Here is a 21,208-nt window from a genome sequence, read left to right as displayed (position 1 = left end):
TTTGCACTTTTGCTCCTGACTCTCAAGGTATTTGGTGTAGTTTTTCCCCTCATTTCTAACCTTGCTTCCAAAATAATATTCATTATATCTGGCCACTCGGAATACTTTACCTGTCTGTCAAATGACCTGCAAGAAAGTGGGTTATCGTGGGGGTATATTTTAACACCTTAAACTCTTAAGCAGTCTTTTAATTTTTATCTTTTTTCTGACTTATTAGAACATACTCAGACTTTCTACTTAGCAGTTCTTGAACTAGACATTTAGGCAGATCTAATTAAGCCAAATATGGTCTTTATCCTCCGTATATATATGCTATTTTGTGTTTAGTGTAAGACTTTATTACTCTTTACTGAAATTGAACCAATACTTTAAAATTTTCTTCGTTTTTTTAAGATTTTTTATATTTTTTATTTATTTAATTCCCCTCCCCTCCCCCAGTTGTCTGTTCTCTGTGTCTTTTTGCTGCGTCTTGTTTCTTTGTCCGCTTCTGTTGTCAGCGGCACGGGAAGTGTGGGCGGCGCCATTCCTCGGCAGGCTGTTCCCTCCTTCGCGCTGGGTGGCTCTCCTCCTTATGGGTGCACTCCTTGCGTGTGGGGCTCCCCTACGCGGGGACACCCCTGTGTGGCCTGTGTGGCAGGGCACTCCTTGCGCGCATCAGCACTGCGCATGGGCCAGCTCCACACGGGTCAAGGAGGCCCGGGGATTGAACCACTTGGGCCTCCAATTGTGGTAGAGGACGCCCTAACTACTGGGCCAAAGTCCGTTTCCCTCTTCGTTGTTTAACAGTTGATTACTTAAGCTCTAAATGAGCACTTAAGATAAATACTTGGAACTCTTATCAACAACATTGTGGATATCATATTAGGAGAGTCCTGAACTAGAACTAAGGAAGAATTTCCTTCTAATTTAGTGCATAGAGACGTTGTAAATTAAAAGAGGATGGAAATGTCACCATCTCTTCCTTACAACATTTATAATTTAAGATGTCTTTGTGCTTTTCAAGCCTTAGCCCTTGCAAATAATGATAAATCAAAATGTGTACAGCGAGTAGATGTGACTCAAGCAGTTGAACGCCTGCTTCCCACATGGGAGGTCCCGGGTTTGGTTCCCCATGCCCCAAACAACAAGCCAAACAAATGAAAAAACCAACTCAGGGGCGCATATGTGGCTCAGTGTTTGAGTGCTGGCTTCCCGAATAAGAAGGTTCACACCCTGGTACGGCAAAGAAAACAAAAAACTATATACAAAATAAAATTTCTAAGTACATTTTGTATCTTTTATAGTGTCTTCAGGTCTAAACTAGGTAGCTTGTTTGGGGAAAAAGACACACACATAATAATAACACTAAGTTTTGTTTAGTGAAACCATTATTCCATATGGTTCTACCGATCATTAAGGATACATATTTTTCTTGAATTGTGACCAAAATTAAATGCTCACTAGCTTCTAAGGATGCTCAGCTAGCAGGAATTTTGTTTATTTATCTGTTAAAGGAAATTTGGAATTCTAGAGCTAGTTTGAGCTTTAAAAAATTTTTTTATTTATTTATACTGAAAGCCTTAGTCCAGGAGGAAAATATGACCCAAATTGAGCAGTATAGTGGTTTTGTTTTTGTATTTTTAAACCTACCTTCCTTAGTTCTTGCCAAATGTCCTAAATGTCCTTGAATGGGAAACACTCCCAGCATTGAATTCTATGCAAATAAAACTTCCCGATCAGGATAAGAATAAGGCATATCTCTTTCTGGAGGGGAAGAGGTGCAACTATTTATTCTCGAATACTTTTGGAATGGGGTGAAATAAAAGTAAGAAAAATATAAGGCACAATTCACTACTATTTTTCTTTGACTTGTTTCCTAGTTGAAAACACAAGTAAACTTTTTTTTTTTCAAAGTAAACTGAAAAGTTTGTTATGTATGTTATAAAGCTTTGAAGGGATGTCAGTGCAGACATACTTTGGAAAACTCACCTTTTTTTGGTCAGTAAAAAAGTTGTTACTGTGTAGTTACTGATGAAGGTTATGGTGGTGGTGATGATGGAGACTTAGGGTAACTAAGACCCAAAGAATTTGAGTTTTCTCAGTAACTTAAAGGGTTTGCTCAATTTAATAAATCAAAGCAACCAGTTAAGATAACTGACACTTATTTGAGAGTCTCCTGTTATATTTTAAGTATATTTCATTGAAAATTTGACCTATATTATCAATTCATTTAATCTTTAAAACAATTCTAAGGAGTAGATATTGTCCCACTTTAGGGAGAGGCTGAGGTTCAAAGAGATGAAAAGCAGGTGAAATTCAAAAGATGCACGTGTGTCCAACTCCAAAACCTGTCTCTTTCCATTCTGCCAAAGTATCGCATATTAATTTTTAAAATGAGATTTTTGTTCTCATTTACTGTAAGAAATGAAGATTAGTTTAGTTTTCACATACAGGAAGAAAATATTGATTAATGTAACCTGGCAGCCTACTGCCTCAGTCTCCCACTCCCAAGTTGAGCAGGAACAAAGGAAACCAGCTTAAGCCAGTCCTGTAGGCAGTAAAAAAGATGCCCAAGAAAGAGCTAAGTCAATACCAGTTCAGCACTAAATTTCATTCCTTATTTGGCAAAGGGGAGCAGGTAAAAACTAAAATGGTTGGAATGTGATGGGGGAAGCAGTTAATCACAAACTTTTGCGCAGGAAAGTTAGATCTTCTCAGATAGGCAGTAACTTCTGAAGTATCCAATCTATGGAGAAACAGGAAGGGCTTGCGTGCTAGGCTTAGGGGTATAAATTGTGTCATTTTTCTTTGTTCAGGGCGCCAGCCACGTTTTCTGGTTGTGCGCCCCTTCTTGCAAAACTGAGAATAAATTCTTTTCTTTACAATTGGGTGAGCCTTATTTTCTTCCAGAAGATTTCTTTCTAACATTTACTAATTGCCTTCTTTGTGCCATTTACTTTATTGGGCAAACAAGGTAGTTTGCCACCTAAAAACTTGAGTCTTTTGGAACAGAATGGCATCTGTAGAGCTAATTATCATCAGCAGTTATATATTAGGTGCTATAATAAATGTTCAAACAAAGTATGGTAAGAGTACAGAGGATTCTTAACATTAGGAGATTCTTGGAGAGAAACAAAAGGACCTAACCTTAAAAGATGGAACGATTTAGACAGGTAACGATGGGGAGAGAAAGAGGCACAATTTTCAAGGAGGGTGTTTCAATGCACAGACTAATGATAGTTGAATATCTTAGTTCTAGTTCCCCCCTTTCTCAGTATATGACCTTGAACAAAGTTCTCTATATTCTCTGATCTATTGAGATCACTAAGTTTTTCAGCACTTGAACTGTAACACTGTAGCACTTGAATCTGAGGTCAAATATTACTTGATGTTCCTACCTCTGACTTTTGTTTTATTTTTCTCTAGAATATAGAAGTAAGCTTTTAGTTTTCTTTTTCTCAACGTTATCTCCTTTTTTAACCAAGTTAATCAACCTATATTTCTGAGCATAAGGCACTAGTCTGATAGGAGGTAAATAAGTAAAAATGTTAGTTTTTAGATGCTCAGTATATGTTTGCTGAATGGATAAGTGATTACTTTGTTTATTTGTTTTAGGAGGTTTAGGAGGAATTCATATATGCAAAGCCTGTACCCTGAATAGACCCACTCGGAGTACTTTTTTATATGCAGTGTCAGACCATCCATTAATTAAATGACTGTTTTTGTAAAATTCCATCACATTGTGTAATTTGAAAATTTTGGGATGACTTCAGAATTATGAGTATCTTGAGCTTTCAATTTGGTAACTTTTATTATATATTCTAACATTATTTACGTAGTGGTGTATAAACTATGGCTGTGACTTTATTTCTTTCAGGAAAGATGTTTTTGGTAGTGTATGAATAGGTATACATTTATTTTTGGAATACACACATTTAAATTTGCTTTACTGAGAAGAGTGTACAATTTTGTAAGAATTTTAGGAAATGCACCTTGACAGAAAGTGGAATAGACCCTAGCCCACTCAGATCTGCTACAAATAAACTTGAGAGATAGGTTTACTATTCAAAGTAGATTTACGAATTCCTCTATTTATTTATTTTAAAGACTTATTTATTTCTCTCCCCTTTCCCTCCCTCCACTCCCCTCCCCCCAGTTGTCTGTTCTCTATGTCCATTCGCTGCAACTTCTTCCCTGTCGGCTTCTGTTGTTGTCAGCGGCAGGGGAATTTGTTTCCCCTTGCTGAGTCATCTTGTTGTGTCAGCTCTCCATGTATGCGGCACCACTCCTGGGAAGGCTGCACTTTCTTTCGCGCTGGGCCGCTCTCCCCACAGGGCGCACTCCCTGCGCATGGGGCTCCCCTACGCTGGGGGTGGGGGGCACCCAGGCACCCCTGCATGGCAGGGCACTCCCTGGGTGCATCAGCACTGCGCATGGGCCAGCTCTACACGGGTCAAGGAGGCCCGGGGTTTGAACCGCAGACGTCCCATGTGGTAGACAGACGCCCCATCCATTGGGCCAAGTCCGCTTCCCACCAATTCCTTTAAATAAGTGATTAACAACAAAGTTGAGAAGTACAGAATTATTAAGTGTACATGCCCAGAAAAATATCCATATTTGGAAATCTGTATTGGAATTGTTAATCCCTTGTAGTATAATTTCATGAGTTGAACAGCATTTCTTCCTGATTAGAACCCCCCTTTTTACTGTTATTGTTCATTTAATATAGGTACCTGTATAGTGTATTTCCTTTTCATGTCTACCAGTTTTCATCCCAGAAAAATAATCTGTTGTCTGTATCTACCCTATCATGGTATGGTTCTCATATTCTATGCACTTAAGGTACTTGGTACAGATTCCTGAGCGCTGCTTCCAGATAGTCCCCATAGCACATTCTGTCTTCTTTCAAAATTGCATAGGGTTTTATAGCTGATAGAAATTTTGCAGGTCTTCTAATCTAACTCTTTGAAGAGTTGGATTATATGAGGAAACTCAGGGTGGAAAAGAGAAGTAATGTTTCTAGAATCACAAAGTTAGTTAATGGATAGTCAGAGCCAGTAATTAGAACCCAGGTTTTTTCCCCTTAATTTTGCTCGAAACAAGACATTCTTGACTTAAAAGATAAGTTTGACCGTGGAGCAACCGTTCTTTAATTCTTCTTAGAATAAGAGCTAATTCACAGTAATTTCTATAGTATAAACCTAGGGATGCTAACGTTGTGAAGTATTTCTGTTTTTACTAATTTTCTCTCAGTACCAGTTTTATTTACAAAAGACTCTTAAAAGTCTTTTTTTCTGCTTAAGAAAGGGTTGACTTTGGTAACCTCAATTCAGTGGGGTCATCAAGGACTTAAAATTATTGGAAGGGAATGAAGTCAACAGAGAATTCCTATCTGGAAAAAGGGCTCACTTTATTGGTGGATACTGTGTTTGCCTTTGTCACAAATCAGTTGAATCATCTTCATACTTACCACATCAAGTATTTTCACCATCTATTCTCTTAGTGTTCTTTTTTTTTTTTTTTAATTTTTTATTGATTTTGTAAAAATATTACATTAAAAAAAAAATTACATGAGGTCCCATTCAACCCCACCACTCCCCCCCCAGCAACACTCACTCCCTTCCTCATGACACATCCATTGCACTTGGTAAGTACATCTCTGGGCATCTCTGCACCTCATGGTCAATGGTCCACATCATGGCCCATACTCTCCCACATTCCATCCAGTGGGCCCTGGGAGGATTTACAATAATGTCCGGTGATTGCCCCTGAAGCACCATCCAGGGCAACTCCAAGTCCCAAAGGCGGCTCCACATCTCATCTCTTCCTGCCATTCCCCATATCCACCAGCCACCATGTCCACTTTTCCCATTCCAATGCCACCTTTTCTCTGTGGGCCTTGGATTGGTTGTGTCTGTTGCACCTCTATTTCAGGAGGAGGCTCAGATTCCACATGGATACTGGATGCAATCCTCCTGCTTTCAGTTGTAGGCACTCTAGGCTCCATGGTATGGTGGTTGTCCTTCTTCAACTCCATCTTAGCTGATGGAGTCCAATAAATTGGAGGTGAGTCCAATAAATCAGTTGTAGGAGCTGGAGTCTGTTGACGCTCAGGGCCTGGCTATCCTATTGTCAGTCCAGAGATTCAAATCCCCTAAATATATCTTAAACCCCAACACCAACTACAATTCCAGTAAAGTAGGATGAAAGTCTTATGAAAAGAGATCCCATCTGAGTCCAGTTCCATCACACAGAAACACCAGCTCCAAAGAAGGGCCATCTGACATGGCAGCGAACCCCGTCTGCCATGACCATAGAACCCGTGGGTCTCTTTAGCCCTCAAAGGAACCAACACCTGGGGATTGCATCCACTCCATCTGTCTCCCAGACTCTGCTCAGCTGTGCACAGGGGCAATCCTTCTGACAGCCTCCAGACACTTTTTTAGAGACTCGTAGCCATATAAACTCATTTCTGCTTTCCATTTTCCCCTTACATTAGGTCAAACAACATTTTAAAGTCATGTTATTATATGTAGACAGGGATATTCTGCTGATCCGCATTGAACCTTTAATTAAAGGTCATTTTCTAGTTCCATCTTCAGCTGGTATTTGGTAGTGATCCCTCGGTGCCAGGGAGGCTCATCCCCAGGTGTCATGTCCCATGCTGGGGGGAATGCACTGCATCTACATGCTGAGTTTGGCTTTGAGACTGGCCACATTTGAGTAACATGAAGGCTGTCAGGAAATTCCCAGGCACAGTGCTGCTCTAGGCCTTGTTCTTATTTCAGGCATATAGGCTCACAAGCATAGTCATTAGTATCATGCTCTCCCTGTTGGACCCTCATTCCTTCCTGGTCCTTACCGTTGCACCTGGGGGATTGCCGCTGTTCCCCTAGGGACCACGACAGAGCACCTCCGGCCAGGAACTCAGTACCCCCCCAGCTGTAGTTTTTAATTGTTGCCACTATGAGTATATCTAAACATTACCATGCACCCTGGACATATGCCCTGTACAGCTCCCTGTCAGCCATATATCACCTGTCGATAGTATCCTATACCAGTATTCCTCCGCTGCCATTGTTCGACCACTCTGTGATCCAAAACTTCCTGAAAATTGAAGCCCAATATAATGTCAGGTTCCCTTACTAGTAAAATGGCATATAGCGACGGGTTTAAAGGTTAGATACAGAATACGTGTTGACTTGGAAAAATTCTACATCCTATCTTTTTCTTTTTTTTTCCCCCTAATTATTGAACTTCTCTTCACAAGAGCCCTAGTCCACAGTAATTCATATATACAATATACAGTACTCCCCCACATCTACCATTAAACCTTTTCCCTTCCACAGCGATATTCTTACAACTTATTCATATCATATTTACTTAAAGTGATGTACAGACTCTGAGACAATAGCTTTCAAACAAGGTGACATCCGTGCTTACATTGTGTTCCATACTTTAGGATATACAGTTTTCTAAATTTTTAGTTATCCTGTGTTTTACATTGTGGTTTACTTTATTAGTCTGTCGTCCCCTATATGTTTATGGTGTAATATTACATGTTTTATATCCATCCTTGTGTACTCTCGTGAAACTCCTCCCTTACCCCACATTTACTTTGGTTCCACACATTTCACATCCATTTTCCCCTCCCCTTGGTGCCCACAGCGACAGCCAACCTCCATTTCCCGAGGAGCCCCGTCCAGAGATACTTGCAACAGTGTTCAGGGCCTAACTTGCTCAACTACCCCAATGCCCTGGGAGCCACCCTTTCTCTGGAGAGATACCGTTCCCTCTATCTGATGGCATTAGTCCTCCCCAGGATGTGGGTCCACCTCCACTCTCATTACTTGGGTCTCTACCCAATGGTACCACCCACTCTGGCAAAATGAGCATTCAGACATTCCTCAGGAGCCCGTCTCGCATCCGACCATCCCCTCAGAGCATCCTAAACAGGCAACCCTCTTAATTATATTTTGATACGATTTTCTCAGCATTTTACTCTCGACCAACACCTGACACTCTCCTATGTTCGTATGCTACCCCTCCCTCCCCTCTCTTAGTGTTCTTAAGTTACATACCAAGAGGTCTATTTGAGATCAGTCCTATTTATTACCATTACTAACATCTTTATTGTATATAGGTATTGCAAATGATGCTCCAAGTAGTTTTTTCTTTTAAAGAGGTTTGTAACTTCTTTCTTTTCCACTTTTTTTTTTTTGTATGCAAAATAAGGGGTTGATTCCTGTGGAAGCTGAACACATGCTTCTACTTTACCTTTTACGCCAAACTTTTAAAATGACCAAAAAAAAAAAAAGGTAGAGAGAGGAATAGATTGGTAACAGTATAGAAAATGAGAGGGCCATCTGTGGACCAATTTTCTTTTTTTAAGAAATTCTGATAGAAGGCAGAAAAGCTCAAATGGAAAAGTAAAATCAGAGGAAACCATAATCCAAAACACATTGAATAGGATCATTTTGGAGGAGCTTGTATCAGTTTAAATGATAGGAAGGAATGGAGCCAAAACAAAACACTCTTGGAGCTAATAGGACTAGTTGCCTCCTCTCTTCTTCTCTGTTTGGGCTTAACTCTAAACAGAAACAGCATTTGTTCAATAAGCACTGGAACCAGAGACGCAGAACAGTCCTCAGATATCCTCTGGTCCTCATGAGGCTCACTCACAGGATAGTCTGCTCACACATCCTTATCATTAGAAATCAGCAGGAACTCTACTCCTTCCCTCCCCCACAGTCACTAGAGACAAGCTACAGGCAAAAAGGACAGACAAGATAAATTTAATTCAAAAAGGACCAGGTAATCAGTGCCCAAACATTTGTGGGAAACCTTTATTATGAAAGAGAAACATTAAACTCAGCAAACATTAAATCTAACTTCTTAGGAAAGTAAGTACAGTCAATATTCTCAAAGAGATTCAAGAGGTTATTGGACACACACAGAAAAGAAATAATCAGAAATATTGGAGGGAAGTGGATGTAGCTCAAGTGATTGGGCTCCTGTCTACCATATAAAGAGGTCCAGGGTTCAATTCCTGAGCCCTCCCGGTGAAGGTGAGCTGGCCTGTACGGAGTGCTGGCCATGTGGAAAGCTGGTGCAGCAAGATAATGCAACAAAAAGAGAGAGGAGAGATCGTAAGGGACACAGCAGACTAGGGAGCTGAGGTGGTGCAAGCTCTCTCCCACTCCAGAAGGTGCCAGGATTGGTTTCCGGTGCCGCCTAAATAGAAGACAAGCAGACACAGAAGAACACACAGCAAATGAACACAGAGCAGACAGTAAGTGCCAGACAACAAGGGTGGGGATGGGGGTGGGGATAAAAAGGTAAATAAATCTTATTTTTAAAAATCTTGGAAAGTAAAAAATAAGACAGTCAAAATATTGTCTAAATAACAATGAGAAGAGCTGAAGTTGCATATTAATGAACTGGAAAATGGAGCTGAGGAATTCTCCTCAAAGTATAAAATGATGGAGGGAAAATGGAATATAGGAGAAAAATATTGGATATGTCAGTTAGAGCCTAAAGTTTCAGCATCCATCATCTATAATAGGAGATCCAGGAAGACTGAATGGCAGTGGGGAAACAGGAGGTTTGAATGGCTAATAAAATAAATATTTTTCTTCATTTTCTTCATGGCATCCATTAGGACCACTAGTACAATATTGTAATAGAGGTGATAGAAGTCACCTTTGTCTTACTTTTACAATTGAAGATACTGCTTGTGTTTCATTATCAGTAAGTTTGCTGTGGAACTCTGGTAGATAACCGTTATCAGGTTAAAGAAGGTTTTTCTATCCTTTAATATTTTTCCAAAAAATGAGTAGTTTTGTGATATTGGAATGGTTATTGAATTTTATTATTTTGGGTCCTTTCGTTCTTCCTTTAATTTGTAAATTCCATTAATTTATTAGTATTGAACCATCCCTTCCATTGGGATAAACAGTATTTGTTATTTGTATACTACTTAACTTGCTAATGTTTTATTTAGGTGTTTTGTTTTCAGTATTCATAAGTGGGATAGGAACATAGCTTTCTCTTTTTTGTGAATGTGCTATATTGTGACCAGAAACTTTTTAAAAGTTTTTTAAAAAGTCCACTTTTTAAAGAAAAACTCAAAATTATTGCAGTGACACATAATCCCAAAATCAGAATAAACTTATATTAATCATAACAGCTCTGAGGTGTTTTGTGAAAAGAAAATGAAGGATTCCTGAACAGTATAGGTTTAAATAGGAAATTTTATTTCAAGGAATGTGATGAAAATTTTGTGATCTGTTCATTTACTCTTCAAAATTCCCTTACTATGAATTTTATTTCCCTTTAGGTGCGCATAGCTGCTAAATTCATCACTCATGCACCCCCAGGGGAATTTAATGAAGTGTTTAATGGTGAGTAAAGATTTGTATTTTGTTATCAAGCCTTCCTTAATTAGTTTCATTTATTGAGAGCTTGCAATCTCTTTTACTCTACAACAAATTAAATCTATAGCTAAGGAAATGAAGTTCAGTGAGGTTAAAATAATTTGTTCAAGGACATATATCTGATAATGGCAGAGCTGGGATTCAAACCCAGATCTGAGTCAAAAACATGCTTTTAACCCACATATTAGAATACCTGTCGTATATGAGAGAAGATTTAAGGTAGTTTATTATCAATAAATTTTAACAGAAAAAAAGTTGTTTTCATAGGTATATATTTATTATAAATCAGTTTAAATTTCTTCAGTGCTTACACATTCAGGCAGTGCCATAATATAAGATTCTCTAGGGTCATTTTGGGTGAACTGACGGCATCATAATAAACTAGAAAGTTTGTTAAATATATAGATTTCAGTGTTATTATCCCATCAAGATTCTCATACATTAGGCTTGGGGTGTAGCTAAGTAATCTGTTTTATCAAGTTCTTCCAGATGATTCTGAATCACGGCCAGTTTGGGAACCACTTACATCTACAGCCTACATACTATTCACTATCTCAACAAAACTTATAAGGTGAAAAATACTGATGAAGCCTCTTAAATTTAGCAATTAAATAAATCATTGTTATCTCACTTAAAATTATCAGATTATATCATCTTAAATTTCCCTGTAATTAAAAATCGTAGTCTTTGTGCATCTTTGTTTAGTTTAACAAACATTTATTTTGAATTCTAGTTTTATATTAGAAGATGGGTGATATTCATCTGTTCCTGGACCAAAGTCCCACATATAATAGAACAATCAAAACTTTCAGTGGGAAATTTAATGATGCATAGAAAATGTAATCAAGGAGAAACACAAAAATTTTAAGGAATAAATAGGCTAATACCGTAGATGTAAATTGAGGCATTCCTTATGGAATTGCTTGTGGCTTGTGGGAACTAACAGCAAGATAAACAAGTACAGCATTTCTTCAGTCTTTCTTCCATGTTTACCAAAAATAAATTTTCAACAATTGTGGTTTAAAAAATTCTTAAACTTGAACTTTATCCAACTGATAAGCTTAACAAAATTACCATCCTCTGTAGTTAGAAGTCCCTTGTTTTATTTCTGGCAGCTGGTTGTATTTTTACAGGAATATCATGAGAATAAATGATACCAAAGATTAGATTAGGAATTGGCAAGCTGCTTGCTTGTGACATGTGAGATGGATTCTATTGGCATATTAGACATTTGCTACTTCCAGGATCATCTGTTAGAAGTTCTATCAAAGGCCTTTGGCTTGTCAATAGCCTTACAGAGCTCTTAGAGTTAATGCTTGGTAGTTTCTCAGTAACAAGGATCCTCTTTTTCCAAAAGAAAAGTGATTAGACTCTTTACACTTAAAAAAAAAAAAACCAAAAAAAAGACTATAGACTTTTTTCAAAAAAGGTTGTAGGCTACCACATCAGATTCTCCAAAGAAAAATGGGTTCATTAGTTTCACTGCCACCTTTCTTGGTCTAATGTTGTAGAACAAACTGCAGTTCTTAATTTAGGCTATTTTAAAGGATTCTTTAGATAGAAAATTAAAAGCCCTAACTGTAACATATGTTTTCATTTGCTATGACATTCCTTGAGAATTTATTGTTGGATTATTATAGCACAAATAATTGTATGAAAAAAATCTATGAAGTTTATGAAATTAGCATGTGTTCATTTGCATTTTAAAAATTTCTATTCATACAGTATATTTGAAGACTAATTGTGCAAAGCCTGATTTACCAAAAAAAATCTAGAAATCTGCTAAATTAGCCATCTCCTAAACGTTTTATCATCATTTTTTCCTCCTCAGATGTCCGGCTACTACTTAATAATGACAATCTTCTCAGGGAAGGGGCAGCACAGTAAGTACCTTTCTAAATCTGCTTGCATCTTATTCTGACATGAAATAAGTTGACACTAAATATTACCCCAAGAACAGTATTTAAGACTTTAAAAATAAAGCAGTTGATCCTGGCAGTTTTAGTTGTTTTTTTCCTCCTTGGACAAAACATTTCCCCCCAAAATGTTATTACTTCCTCAAAGTTTTTTTTATTTTATTTTTGCCCAAACTTTCCCAGTTTGCTTAAGCAAAATTTAATGTTAGTTGATAGGTTTTCTTTTATAGTTCTTTTAGTTCCTGTTGAATTTTTTAAATTGCTACTTATAGAAAGAAGACTACTATTGAAGAATGTTTTCAGATTGCTAAAGAATAGCAATTTCATAAAGTACTTTATAGAATTAGTCCATATGATAAAAGCGTGTTTGTTCTACCCAGTCATTGATTTTGTATCACCATCAGGCTAATTAATTAATCTTTCTAAAATACCATTTTCATTTTGTCCTTGACTTTAAAAGCATTACAGTGGTTCTCTTTTTCATCTTTTTAAAGTCCAAACTCTGTCTAACTTTCAAGGCCCTGTATCTGGCTTTAATCTTACCTTCCCACGTGTATTTTTTCCTACTTTTCAACACAAAGTTCTATTTCAGTTACTGTCTACCCAACAGGCCCAGAATTCCTTTGAAAAGAGGAAGCTGGATTTTGATAATGGCTGGGAAGGGGATGGATGGGGAGAAGGGATAAGAACATCTTGATGCAGAGTGATTATCATAAAGGCATTTGGTATGGTATATAATTAATTGAGATTTTAGCTATAGAAAACTGTTGTAAGATGTGCTGCCTAGGAAGCAGTTATCATTTTCCCTCCTGTCTGCTTTTTTGGGACTCATTTTGGGACAAGAATCTACAAACATCTTGTCCCAAATCTGTAAAACACCACTATAATTGTCATCTTGAATAATACCCTAACTATACATTGATTTAGGAATGCTGGGCACACACTAAAAATGCACTCTAATGCTGGGTTTCTCTCAGATGTGTAGAATCGGCCATAGAAAAAGACATGCATAATTTGCTTATTCACCCTTCTCTTCCCTCTGCTCTTCCATTGAAAGAACCCCATCTACAGGCTCTCAACAGATAGTTATCTTAGTGCTTCTAGTAATAAGGAATTAACTTTCTCACAAGGCAAGATCTTCAATTTGTCTGCCTTATTGGTCCTAATATTATCCTTGGGAGCTCCTGAAAATAAATGTATTCTGTACTTCACTTGGTAAGGCACTGCTGGGGAGGAGGGAAATGCCAAGAGGCAAGGGTAATTACAACCTAAGCCTGTTGTCCCATTTCCAATCAGAAGCGAAAGAAAAGAAATAGGTTATGTAGTTAGATACTTAAGTTGCTTTAGTCACCCTGACAATAAAGCTTTGTATTTATAAATGTTCCAGTTCTTTTTTTTTTTCTCTCTCTCCCCCCTCCCCGCCCCCCGCCGCCCCAGTTGTTCGATGTGTGTTCTTCTGTGACTGCTTCTATCGTTATCAGCGGCACCAGGAACCTGTGTTTCTTTTTGTTGCATCATCTTGCTGTGTCAGCTGTCCGTGTGTGTGGTGCCATTCTTGGGCAGGCTGCACTTTCTTTCACCCTGGGCGGCTCTCCTTACGGGGTGCACTCCTTGCCTGTGGGGCTCCCCTACCCTGGGGACAACCTGTGTGGCACAGCACTCCTTGCGTGCATCAGCACCGCGCATGGGCCAGTCCACACAAGTCAAGGAGGCCCGGGATTTGAACCGTGGACTTCCCATGTGGTAGATGGACGGCCTAACCACTGGGCCAAGTCTGCTTCCCTGTTCCAGTTCTTATAGACTAGTTTTGGAGAACCTTCTTGCTAAAGGAGAACTGTCCTGGCCCCAAACATTTGATTTTTCTCTAGGGATAAAGAATCATTCTTTGCAGTTTTTCTATAATAAGGTACTTCAATCTCTTGGCCATAGTCAAGCATCCAGTAAATATTTTGATCATCATCATCATCATCATTACTGCTTTACATATAGGATGAAAGAGGCCTTAAAGGACCTAGGATTTCCCTTATTCCCTGACAGTGACATGAAATTGATGACTGGGTAGAAAAAACATGCTTTTATCATATGATCTAATTCTGCATATGTTTCTGACCACCAGAACCATTCTCTGATAATTCCCAATCCTTCTGGAATAAGTAGCATATTGTAGGCCATTGTAAAGGCTGGATTTTATTCTGAGAGAGATAGGAGTTTTAGTAGAGTGTTTTGATCTTGGTGAGACATATTTTTATTTATTTTTTAATTTTTTTATATATATTTTTTAATTCTTTGTAATAATATTACATTAAAAATATATATATAGGTGAGACATATTTTTAAATAATCATTTTGGTTGATGTGTAGCAGGGCAAGCATTGAAGTAAAATGAGTACTTAGAAGACCATTGTAGTTCAGGCATACGTAGTCATGGTTTGGACCAGAGAGGTAGCAGTGGAGTCAGATGCTGAATATGCACTCAAGATGGAACCTACAATATTGACTGATGGATTAGATCCCAAGGTTTTGGCTGAGCAACTGGTAGAATGGCAATTCTGTTTACTTGAGATGGGAACAATGTGAGCAAATTTGACATTAGTGTTAGTAATCTATACTGTTAAGAAGTATCTTAGAATGTAATACTTTTTTCTTTCATTTTGTTTTGTTAAATTGTCTTTTTCTTTTAAAGATACACAGATCACAAAAAGGTTACATTAAAAAATATAACAGGTTCCCACATACTACACTCCCTACCCCCCACTCCTCCCATATCAATAACTTCTTTCATCATTTTGTCACATTCATTGCATTTGGTGAATACATTTTGGAGCACTGCTGCACTGCATAGATTATAGTTTACATTGTAGTTTATACTCTCCCCCAGTCCATTCAGTGGGTATTGGCAGGATATATAATGTCCAACATCTGTCCCTGCAAATATCACTTACAATGCAATATTGATACACTCCCTACTTCCTTAAGCTTTTTTTAAAAAATGAATATTTAATCCACTTTCATTAACATTTAATTTATATTCCTTTCTGAAGAACCAGTTGTTTGGGACTCATTTTCCTACAATGAAGGTGTGATGTTTTAAAATAAATTTTTTTAAGCACAACAATAACTTGACAAAGTGAGAAGATTGAATATCAATCTTAAATAATTGAAGAAGTTGGAATATTAGTTATTTTAATTTCTCTTAAAAACCTAGGAAAGGCTCAAAGCTCTACTTAAAACTAGTGGTCTAGGGGGTATTTTAGCAGGTTAAAATTTGGCTGGAGAGATGTTTAACCCTTCCATTGGCAAGAAAATTCTGTAAAAGACCAATGTTTTCTAAGAATACAAATGTATTATCTTATGCTGCAACTTATTTCTGTCTTTATTTTTTAGCTTATCTTTTACTTTAACTTAGTTTGTCAGATGAACTAGAGAACCATTGAAAGAATTTTTGGGCAAGCAGTGAACAAATAAGTAAACGATATTAGGCATGTAAATGATAATAGACATGTACTTTTTAAAATGACCTCTACTCTGAAACTTGACTCACATTCAACTCTTACCTCACCCTCTCTCCATGCCAGATACCTTCTAGTACATTTAATTATTATATCTCCTATCTTGCCTTGCCTCAGAGAGCAAAGGCTAAAGAAACATTTCCAAAGTAGTGTATCAGTTAAAGATTCTTTGAGTTACTAAGATCCCCTTCCTAATTAAACTGTTGAAAATTCACAATAATCAGAGCGTTTAAAATTTAGGAATTTGGTAAGTGGGAGACCTATCAGAGCCTAAAGTGGAGAGGAAAAGGTAGTTTCAGTGCTTGGGGCATTTCTGAAATATTTGTGGGAAGAGTCTGTTCAGAAAGCTAGAAGGCATTATATAAACATTGGATGTCTGGAGAGGAAGGGAAAAAGCACCAGATAATGTTTTCACATTCTCTTTCACTGTTCTATGGACTGCCTTTGTGTTTATTTATACATAATTATTTTCTCTTCTTCTTCTCCCTTTTTTTTTTTTTACTTTAAAAAAAATACAGTGCATTTGCCCAATATAACATGGATCAATTCACACCTGTGAAGATAGAAGGATATGATGATCAGGTAATAATTGTTCTTTTTTTTTCTCCTTATTCCCCCCACCCCTGGTTGTCTGCTCTCTCTGTCCATTTGCTGTGTGTTCTTCTGTGTCTGTTGTAGTCTCATTAGGTGGCTCCGGGAATTCATCCTGGGACCTTCTGGAGGGGGAGAGAGTCAACCATTTTCTTGCTCCACCTCAGCTGCCTAGTTTGCTGCGTCTCATATTGTCTCTTCTCTGTGTCTCTCTTTTGTTAAGTCATTGCTGCATCAGTTTCTATGTGTGAGCTACACCACTCCATGATGGTTTGCCCTCCTGCACGGGGCTACACTCCATGTGCAGGGGCCACTCCTGGTATGGGCAGCACTCCTTGTGGGCCAGCTCACCACATGGGCCAGGAGCCCTGGGTATCGAACCCTGGACCTCCTATATGGTAGGCGGAAGCTCTATCTGTTGAGCTGTATCCGCTTCCCAAAATAATTGTTCTTTTAGGTAGGTTATACTTGCAGGTAGTAGAAATCCTAGAAAGCAGATGTCTGAAGATCAGATGCCAAATAAATCTGTCTTAATTTTCATAGTTTTGTAAAAAATTATATATACTAAGAAAATTTTCCTCTGTCTGATTAACACTTGGAGTTTCTACAGCAAGAAAGGAGAGCTGCTCGTAAAAAGAACAGTGACCAAAAAAAAGCAATTGATTCTTACTGGTTTTCCAGCTGTTCCTAATTCTCCCTGGCAAGAATGAGAGATTTTATTTAATAGAAAAGCAAAGGTATTTATTCTTATTGAAAAACAGGACAAACAAATGTTTGCATTATCACCAGAGTTTTTAACATCATGGGGACTGGATGTTGAGCACCTGCTTCCACATGGGTGGTCCCAGGTTCCATTCCCAGTGCCTCCTAAAAACAAACAACAAGCAAACAAAGAAAAAAAAAACAACTCAGGGATGCTCATGTGGCTCAGTGGTTGAGCACCATCTTCCCACATCTGAGATCCGGGATTCAATCCCTGGCCTTGGTACCTTAAAAAAAAAAAAAAATCGTGTGAGAGGGCTTTGCAAATGCATTAACATACACTTCTAAAACAGGGGTTCTTAACCTTTATTATTCCACGGACCCTTTTGCCAGTCAGGTGCAAACCGTAGACCCTGTCTCAGAATGTAATGACAGATAGTTTTATGACACTGAACACCCACATGTCTTTAAATTTTAGGATTATTCAAAGCTATGTTTTATGACTTTTCCATAATTTCAATACCTGATAACCTAACACAGTTCATCATCTGCTCAAATGGTCATTTTCAGCAAACATTTAGAAATTCAGGTTTTCTCACAGCATCATAAAAACATCTCTGCCATCCTTACCTATCTTTTTGTAGGCAGTTATACACTGCACTCAGAACATGGTACATCAAAATAAAAATCATATGAAGTCCACGTTATACTGTATATCATTTAATAAATATATCACAACCTGCACCAACACGGTCTCACAAGAATGTTTTTAAATGCGTAAAATAAAATTACAAAGGAGGTCAATTTACATATATCGAAAAATAGTTACTAAAATAAAAAATTATAATACTATACATATGTGCTTCTTAATACATTAAATAACAATCCAATCAAAAATATAGGAAAGTTAAATTTTATTTTTTAAAGGCATGTCAGTGTTCAGACTGTTGTTTATTTATCTTGAATAAGAACATTAGACTGGTGTAATATTTGACAGGGCAACACACATGTCATGTTGGACATCTAATCTAGTTGATTTTTTTTCAATTCCAGCTCATGGACCTCCTGAAATCTTTGGGTCTGTGGACCCCTAGTTAAGAGCCCCTGCTTTAAAGGCAAATGCTAGTATGTACCAAATGCTTTTAAAAAGTGAGTTCACTTTGAACCAATAAATTCACAGAATTTGTTCTAGGGAAATAATTGTGTAAGTGTGCAAAAAGATTATTCAAAGCAAGGTTTATAATAGTGAAAAATTGAAAACACTCTAAATGTCCAACATTAAATTAACCATCTGTAGACCAAAATACTCTGCAGCCATTGAAAACTGATATAGATGTATATTTATTGATCTGGGAACCTGTTCTTGATGTATTAAGCTAAAACATTATAAAGCAATATATAGAGAGTTATGGCAGTTTTATTTTTAATATAGATATTTATGTAACAGATACACTATTAGAAACAATGCAGCCTAAATTCTATGAAAGATGCATCATTATTTTATGTACCAATAAGAAAGAAAAAATGTTACCAATTAAACTATGACACAGTCCTAAAATGCCATCAAGTATAAGATGCACCCTAATTTCTGAGATGTTCAGTCATGAAGGAAAAGTATAACTCTTTAGAATCAAAGAAATAAAATAGATAGATGTGCATCGAAAAAAAGTGGGAAAATACACACCAAAATGTTAATAACTCTGTGTGTTAGGATTACAGGATTATTGGGATTTTTGCTTATTCTTCATTTATTTTGGTTTCTATTATTATCTCAGTTCTTTTCAATGAAAATAAAATTAATTACATAATAAAGACAAACTGAAAAATAAATGGTAAATATTGTTTGTAGTTGATATTATATAAATACAAAGGGAATTACCATAATAATAAGGTCTTTGTCCAGGCCAGACCTAAGAAATGGCCAGTGTCAACATTCTCATAGTCCAGTAACTTCCAACTTAAAAACTAAGTCAGGGAGGACATATTCTTTGCAATAACTGCTAAAAGCATTACCAGGACAATAATATAAGGAAAGATGTATGAATGATTAATAGATGCCTTCACTACATATAACAACACAAAAAATTACATTGGATTAACTAGACAGATTTTATTTTTCCTATGTAACGGGTCCATAGATAATATTTAGGAGTGTTATGGCAGCTCCGTGATGCCTTTAGAGACCAAGTTGATTCTACCTCTTTTTTTGCCATCTTTAGGTTATGGGTTTTTTATTATTTTATTTTATTATTTTATTTTTTATTAAATTGTCTTTTTTTATAAGGTACATAGATCACAAAAAATGTTACATTAAAAAAATATATAAGAGGTTCCTACATACCCACCCCCCACCCCCACTCCTCCCATGTAAGCAACCTCTTTCATCATTGTGGCACATTCATTGCATTTGGTGAATACATTTTGGAGCACTGCTGCACTGCATGATTTATGGTTTACATTTTAGGTTACACTCTTCCCACTGTCCATTCAGTGGATTATGGCAGGATATATAATGTCCAGCATCAGTCCCTGCAGTATCATTAAGGACAACTCCAATTCCTGAAAATGCCCCCACATCTCATCTCTTCTTCCCTCTCCCTGCCCTCAGCAACTACTGTGGCCACTCCACCTCTATATTGAGAGGGGGCTTAGATCCCACATGGTTGATGGATGAGATTCTCCTGCTTGGAGTTGTAGGCACTCTTGGTTCCCAGGTGTGATGGTTGACCATCTTCACCTCCCTATTAGCTGACCTGTGCAAATTCAATGAACTGGAGAGTAGGAGCTGCAACTCTGCTGAGCCTCAGGGCCCAGCTGGCACATGGCCACTCCAGAGATTGAAGTCTCCTGGGTATACACCAACCCCAGCACCAACCACATGTTCTGTAAAAGTGACAGAAGAGGCATGTGTAGAAAGTTCACATCTGAGTCCAACTCCATTACACTTAGGAACACAAATTCCAAAGTAGGGCCCACTGACAAGGCACTGAACTCCAGAGCCAACTGCCATGATCATAGAACCTGTGTGTCTCTGAAACCCTCAGGAGCACCAGTACCTGGAATTGTATTTACTTTGGCTATCTCTGAGATCCTGCTGAGGTGTGCATAAGTACAACCCCTCTGATGACCTCTTGACTCTTGAAGACTCTTAGCCATTATATACTCATTTGTCTTTACCTTTCGTCCTTTTATTCGAGGTCTCTTTCTAGTTGCATCACCAGTTAGTGATGGGTAGTAATCCCTTGATGCCAGGGAGGCTCTTCCCCAGGAGTCATGTCCCATGGTGCAGGGGAAGGGTATGGTTTTCATTATGCCGTCAAGGTGGCTGACCCATTTCTGGGCATTGAGTCCGTGTCACAGGAAGGAAGAAGGAAGATGCAGAAGCTTCTGTCAGCTATTCCAGAAGTAGCTTTCCCTGATAAGTTATTACCAGTCTCTTACCACTTCATCTTCCCTAGCTGGGAAATAGTTTTTTTTTTAACTGAACATAATATCTGCTTAAAAAGCTTTGAAGTTCTGTTAGTAAAGAGAAAAGAGAGAATGGATATCAATAGGGAACTAGAAGTCCGCTACACAGTTCATACACTCTCTGCATACATATTTTAATCAGAAGTAATTAAAAATAGATTTAAGTGCAACATCTCAATAAGAAATACAAATGATAGGAGAAAGTTTGTCTTTCAAATAGGTTTCATACAATTCCTGTGAAAATTGTAACACACCTGAAGTATTCTGATTAGGAACAAAGGAAGGCTACTGCTTTATAAACAAAACATAAAGCAACAATCATAGAACCCTGAAATACAGCTCCTCAGGAAAAGGAAGCATTTGATAAAACATAAGAATAATCTGACTTTGATTTCCAATGCAAACTATATACACCTAGATTAAGTTCAGGTCAATTTTAAAGGTTAGCCTTTTTTTTTTCCTTTAATTTTTATTTTTTAAGGAGCTACTGGGAATTGAGCCCTGGACCTTGTACGTGGAAAGAAGGTGCTCAATCACTGAGCTACATCCGCTCCCCATCCCATGGAGAGATTGGATTTTTTTTTTTTTTTTGGAGGTACCGTTTATT

General features: G+C 37.7%; 1 protein-coding gene across 1 annotated transcript in view; it reads left to right on the top strand.

Moving 5' to 3' along the window:
* CAPZA1 (capping actin protein of muscle Z-line subunit alpha 1) overlaps positions 1–21,208 on the top strand; it is a 45,190-nt gene that overhangs the window by 8,804 nt on the left and 15,178 nt on the right. The window contains exons 2-4 of the mRNA XM_058303042.2: positions 10,319–10,382; positions 12,247–12,298; positions 16,359–16,422. Coding sequence (XP_058159025.1) covers positions 10,319–10,382; positions 12,247–12,298; positions 16,359–16,422 — 180 coding nt within the window. The remainder of the gene's footprint in view (positions 1–10,318; positions 10,383–12,246; positions 12,299–16,358; positions 16,423–21,208) is intronic.

Source organism: Dasypus novemcinctus, chromosome 9 (genome assembly GCF_030445035.2).
Source record: "Dasypus novemcinctus isolate mDasNov1 chromosome 9, mDasNov1.1.hap2, whole genome shotgun sequence".
Taxonomy (NCBI): domain Eukaryota; kingdom Metazoa; phylum Chordata; class Mammalia; order Cingulata; family Dasypodidae; genus Dasypus; species Dasypus novemcinctus.
This window is presented reverse-complemented; position numbering and strand designations above follow the sequence as displayed.